Source organism: Echinops telfairi, unplaced genomic scaffold (genome assembly GCF_000313985.2).
Source record: "Echinops telfairi isolate 266 unplaced genomic scaffold, ASM31398v2 ScPeMD7_5868;HRSCAF=6743_0, whole genome shotgun sequence".
Taxonomy (NCBI): Eukaryota; Metazoa; Chordata; class Mammalia; order Afrosoricida; family Tenrecidae; genus Echinops; species Echinops telfairi.
The window spans coordinates 18,877,011-18,883,406 of NW_022109767.1; the positions used below are offsets into that span (position 1 = coordinate 18,877,011).

A 6,396-nucleotide genomic window follows, 5' to 3' on the forward strand; every position below is an offset into this window, starting at 1 on the left:
AAAAGAAATTCCTAGACATCACCATATAAGCAGAGTCTGTGTGCTCTCTATTTAAAATCCACGGGTGGTACTTTTGCATAGCACTCTTGGAAAGTGAGTAGTGATAGCTCATGCACTGATAAGAGTAGTGTGGGACAAGGATCTAAGCAGACGAGGCAACATGTGCACGATTATATTATGGTATGGACCTCCTGGTCTCTTGTGATACTTACCATGGACACAATAAAAATGATACTCTGCTTTACTGGATTTTCAAGCAAGAGGGCATCCATCAGGGGCTTTCTTGGGGTAAATGAACAGCTATCTGAATTCATCAAGCAGCCTCTTGGTCCACAATTCATCATAAATTAGGTCTAAAGGCACGGCCCACTGTTCTTATAACCATGTGAAAATGGCAAGACCACTCACCAGTCACCCCCATACACGATGGACTGAGTTCTAACTATAGGTCTAATCTCCTTCTCACGCGGGTATCTAATAAATGAACGTCTGCCTTACGTGTGACTTCATTCATGTGCAGCTCTCTGTGCTGGCGAGCAAGAGGTGGGTACTTTAACGAAGCGCACAGGCTCTCCCACATTCTCCGCGTTTGCAGGAAACACTACTGCCCCAGGAGTCTTCTATCCTGTCACAAAGACTTGTCAGATGCGAAAGAAAAGGAAGATAGGCTGTTTGGCAACATCACCATAGTCAAAGCTGGCCACTCTAGTCGAGCTGTGCGTGCAAACACAGTAGAAAATCCTCTGGAAATGTACTAGCTGTTGTGTTTTCCTTTTTTTCTGAAGAAATAGCTGAGCTAAGTGCATTTCACGTATTCTATCCCATTTCCAAAATATGCGGTGCTCACTTCTTTTTCATTTTTGATAGAGACCATAATTGATAGAGTAATATGGGGAAGGGCTAGAAGCATATATACCACTTCTATCAAGGCCTGAGGCAATGCCACCATTGGCCATTTGAATTCTTACCTGCAAAGCGCTCATATGAACAGGAGTCCCCGTGCCGTTCACAGTGTTCTTTTTAGCTGCGTTTATACTTTTCCCCTCCGCTTGCTCAGCTTTAGCAATCCTGGCTTTTTCGGCTTCGACTCTCTTAGGGTTATTCAGCATCACCTGGACAACGGCATACTCGACCAGTGACGCAAATCCGAAGAGAAGACATGCGATGAGCCAGACATCAAGCGCCTTCACATACGACACTTTGGGGAGCTCAGCGGCAAGAGTTGTGCACTCGGAGGCCAAACTGAGGACTGAAAAGATACCTGCAGAGACAGATGCCGTGATAAAGCAGCTTTTTCCTCTAGAAACACACAGGCACTCATTACTTTTTTTTTTTTTTACTAATTATCTTTACAGGAATTTTCAATGGACCAAAAATAATTCATCAGGTCTCTCTAAAGCTCAAAAATAGCAGATGAAATAATAAATACTTTTATAACTCTAAAGATGATTGATTGTGATTTAGGGATGTTTGGAAATGCTTTTAAAATAAATGAAAATTAAAATGAAGGACTGCGAACAATTTGGATCTAGTTTAAATTTTACAGATCTCTAAAACTATTTTATAGTACAGGAAACCACTGAGCTGCCTGATTAGAGAGAAATATTCATTTTCCAGGTTGTTTCAGACAGATTTATGTTATAGATCTGAATTTTATCCCTCAAATAACTAGATACCTAAATCAGAATAAAATGGAATATAATAGGGAACATATCTAATTATTTCAGGGAAAACAAATGATTCTTTCTTCTTTAAGGATGGATTTTGCTATATATGGAAAATTAGTAATTTATATATCAATTTAGGTAAAATAATGATAACGTCTCAAAAGAGAAAACTGCAATCATCTATGTTTCTTTTAGTTCCCACTTAATTTTCTTCCTTTCTTTCCTTCCCCCACCCTCCTCCCCAATTCTCCCTATTTCTAGAGGAGGAGACAGAGGTATATAACATAACTGGTACAGTTGTGTACCAGTAAAATGCCAGTCAGCAAGCTGTTGCACATGATGTCAATGGAACCTCCCTTTAAGTCAAGTTGGAAACAGGTTTGCCTTGGCTCTGTGAACGCATTTCACTTACAGGGATAAGTATGTGCTTTCATTCTTGGCTTTAACCACCTCTGAGAATGAATGAAAACATTGACTGAACAATTAGAACCTTACTTCTGCCCCTTCACCCTTCCACTGAAATAATGAACACTATGTTACTATTAACAAATCAGAATTAAAACAATAATGAGGATAGAGTCTATTAATTACATCATGTGGGAGGCAGTAGAGCTTCTAAAGGCTGACACCAGGGGCTCAAGTGGAAAGCGGGTGTCGTAAGAAAGATGAAGTCAACATATGTACTAAAGTGCTGGACATAGATGACGTATGTACAGATGGTGATGAGTTGTATGAGCCCCTAATAAAATGATTATTTTTTTTAAAAAATGGTGTCAACTTTTTAAAGTATTCAACAGCCTAAGGGACTGCTAGAAAGGACAACTCTGAGCAAAAGACAATAAGTACTATAGACTGGATCAATATTGCTTTAATGTAGATAATGACTTTGTAAGGATTGGTTTCTTATTACAATAATTGTGGTAGAGTGGACTTTCTTAAGTCTCTGTAAGTCCCACCAAATGATGGGGTGGATCTATGCAAATAAGGACTTGGGGAACACTGAGAGAGAGGATTGATCAGTTTTCGTTACCAGTTCCCTGACTGTAAGAGGAGTGAGCCATCTCTGATGAGTCATCATTGAAGCAGCAGCAGAGAAGATAGAACCCGGGAGGACCTTGGAAGACCATGTTCAAGATCTCTGTCTGAAGTGGCGGAGGCCGCTGAGACCAGATGCATCACAGACAGCGGCGTGGGGATTATGGGATAACTTTTTCCTTATCTGGCCCAACACTATGCAACTGTGGGACAGGGTGACAAGTGGGCTGGCTTCCTGACCCAAGCCTAGGGACCACGCAACTGAGAGACTAAAACTTGGAGAGAGACTTGGCTGCCATGTGGCTGACAGATTGAGAACCCATGAAAGACGGAGCTGTTGGTTGGGGAGACCAAAGACTGTGTCTTTACTATTTGTTGATCCTGACTTCGGGTAGCCTATTAACATCCCTAATCAACTCCCTTCCTTGTATCATCTGTGAGTTCTACGTGGCCAGTGCAACAGATAATCAAATGCAGCATAGATCTAGGATATTGTGGGAAGATAAGTTGGTGTCAAATAGGCAGAGAAGCATGGACCACGAAGGCTTGTCTAACTGCTTCCTAGTGGCAACGGGAAAGTCAGAGGAGGGCAGATATGTACAGATAGTGAAATTCATTCTGTATTTTAATAAATTATATAGAATGTGTGACCCACTATTAAATCTTTATTATGACCAGAATTATTCATATGTTAATGTTTATTATTTAAAAGTATTTGTTTAAAATACAGTTGTATTCCCTTTTAGCAATAACTAAACTAACTTAAGTACATGAAGAAGAGTAGGTTAAATAATAATAAATAAAATACTCAATATCTTAAATATTTTAAATAAATAGTAGAGTGAAATAATTACTAAAAGTTACATGCGTATTTGCTTGTATAAATACTTCCAAAACATAGATACAGAACCAAAGTAAAAAGTTTTATGCACGATTCACAGAGGAAGCTTTGCTGTTTGTTATAAATGAAGAAGTCAAATAAAAACAACTGGGAGACAAAAAACCCTGAGATACAAACTAACTAATATCTTTAAACCTAGGTCAAATTAAGATACTTTGTGCTATTGTGTATTTCTTTTAGTTATTGTAAGACATGGATCCAAACAAAAGGACATTGACAAATTGGCTTTTCTTTTAATGCTTTGGAACAAAAAGTCAAAAATGAAATGCTGAGAGAACTCAGCTGTCTCAACTGGATATGCTAGTATTTAATCAGAGCCAAGAAAATTATTTCTTTTTAAGCAAAATTAAAAGAAGGGCTTCAAGAAATTCATGGAAAATGGGATTTTTCCATGAAATTTTTGAAACCCTCTCATACATATAAATGTATATGAGTTTCAAAACACTGGAAGCATAATAATTGACATAATTAAAAGGAAAAATCAATGACAATGGAATATTTTAACCTTTCTCTTCAATAACTTGAAAAACTAGACAAATTAATTAGCAAAAGACAAAAAAATAATAACAGTATCAACCAATTTGACTCTACTGAGGCATTTATGGTCATCAATGGCAAATTGCACATTATTCACAAATGTGCATTCCAAGAAACACCAAAAGCCGGGCCATTGAGAAGAAAGTTAATGGACAAAAAGATTCATACAAGATCTATGCAAAAGATAACTTATGAAGCATTGCCTCTGAGCAGAAAAATAAAGTAGCAAGCAAGAATTGTTAGGTCACTAGGAAACCCTAAAGATGTAAAGACATCTCCATCGTTCTAAAGTATCCACAGTCTAAAGAAGAAAGCACAAGTGAAATTAGAAAGTATTTTTAACTGAGAGGTAAGTAAACTTGTAAATGACAACTAAAGAGGGCCCACAGTGACAGTTGTAGTTTTAAAGTCTCAAATTAGAAAAGCAAAAATATCTAAAACCAATGATCTGAGCTCTCCTTTTAGGACTGAAAACTAAGAGCAAAGTAAATCCAAGGTAAATGAAAGAAGGAAGTACAACAGATAAGAGTTACAAACACTGGAAAAAATATCACCTAGGGAAAAATCAACAAAATAAACCACAAATCACACTAAAAGTCTATAATTGACAAACAATATAAGAAGTCAGAGAAGGGGTATCACTACAGCCCTACGTTATGGATTGACAACCCTGTGCTAATAAGCTTCCTAGCTCAATTCATGAAATGATGAAGTTACCATCACCTTGAAGCCAAATCAGGCAAAGACAGCTCCACAAACCCACTCACCGACACCCTCCGTGAGTACCCACCCCAAACCCTGAGCCAAATCGCAGCATTTCAAATCCAGTACTATACACCAACTTAAAATATATCACGACAAGCGGTAGTTTATTGAAGCAAAACGGTTAGATTAACGTCTGGAAATAAATCAGCATAATTTACTAGGTTAACAAAATAAAGTGAGAAATGTATTTAGTCATTTAAATCTATGCAAGAAAAGTAAAACTCAACACTCGGTTGTGACCACACCCCTCAGCACATTAGGAATAGAACTGGACCAGACCGATTGGGTGAAAATATCTTCTAAATATATGTATATTATTAGGGTCTCATACAACTCTTATCACAATCCATACATACATCCATTGTGTAAAACGCATTTGTACATTCATTGCCCTCATCATTCTCAAAACATTTCCTCTCCACTTAAGGCGCCGGGATTAGGTCCTCATTTTCCCCCTCTCTCCCCACTCCCCCCTCCCTCATGAGCCCTTGATAATTTATAAATTGTTATTTTGTCATATCTAAATATTTTTACAACTATCATCACACTCCAGAGTAAATGGTTCAAAGATTTATACCTACTAATAGGAACAAGATATCTTTTAACTATTTTATTGAGCACTGCTTTAAAGTTTCTATCCTCTACAATAATGCAAGAAAATTACGTGTTGATGAAGCTGTGAAACAAGTGATAGAAATGCAAAGGGATCTTTTGGATAAGGGAGTATAAAAATAAAAATGAAACACATTCTGTCATACCGCCGCAAAATATCCTGCCTAAGTATATACGAAAAGTAATGAAATATAGTCTCAGGTTCATCCAAATGATGAGCACCTTTGCTGCTAAATGAAAGAATGAAGGTTCAAGTCCATCCAGAGATATCACATTAAAATGAGTAGATATGTCCCTAAAAAATTAGTCATTACGTTCTTTTCCGACATATCTGATGAGTCAGAAGCAACATGACAACTTTGGTTTTTTTTATTTGTTTGCTTTGTAAATGAAAGCGCATGTCCACATAAAGAACTGTACACACGTGTTCTTACCATATTTACAGTGGCCAAAATATGGAAAAACCTTAATGTTCATAAATAGTTTAATGGAAAAAGAAACTATGGTATCAAATGATGTAACACGACTCAGCAACAAGTAGAACATAGATAAATATAAAAATTATCATATGCCCTATCCCTTAGCAGTTTTCCCCATGTGGCTAGAGAAAAATACACCACTGGATGACTTGTATTACTTTAAATACACACCACTAACTTCAGGAACTCCACAATGCTGCCGTGCATGCGGAGTGCATTTCCCTTGTCCATTCATTACTCTTTTTTTATTTATTAAAATGTATTATTAATTGGGATTTAATACATATGTCATGCCATAGTTCAAGCACATCAAGCAGAATTATACAGTTGCTACCACAATCAGTTTCCATTCTTTTTTCTACAGGGACTCCTTGACATGGTCTCCCTTTTACACCCCCCC

The 6,396-nt window shown here is 37.4% G+C and overlaps 1 protein-coding gene across 1 annotated transcript in view; it reads right to left on the reverse strand.

Annotated features, from left to right (window-relative positions):
• GLRB (glycine receptor beta) overlaps positions 1-6,396 on the reverse strand; it is a 91,839-nt gene that overhangs the window by 16,902 nt on the left and 68,541 nt on the right. Inside the window, exon 8 of the mRNA XM_004708729.2 lies at positions 969-1,261. Coding sequence (XP_004708786.1) covers positions 969-1,261 — 293 coding nt within the window. The remainder of the gene's footprint in view (positions 1-968; positions 1,262-6,396) is intronic.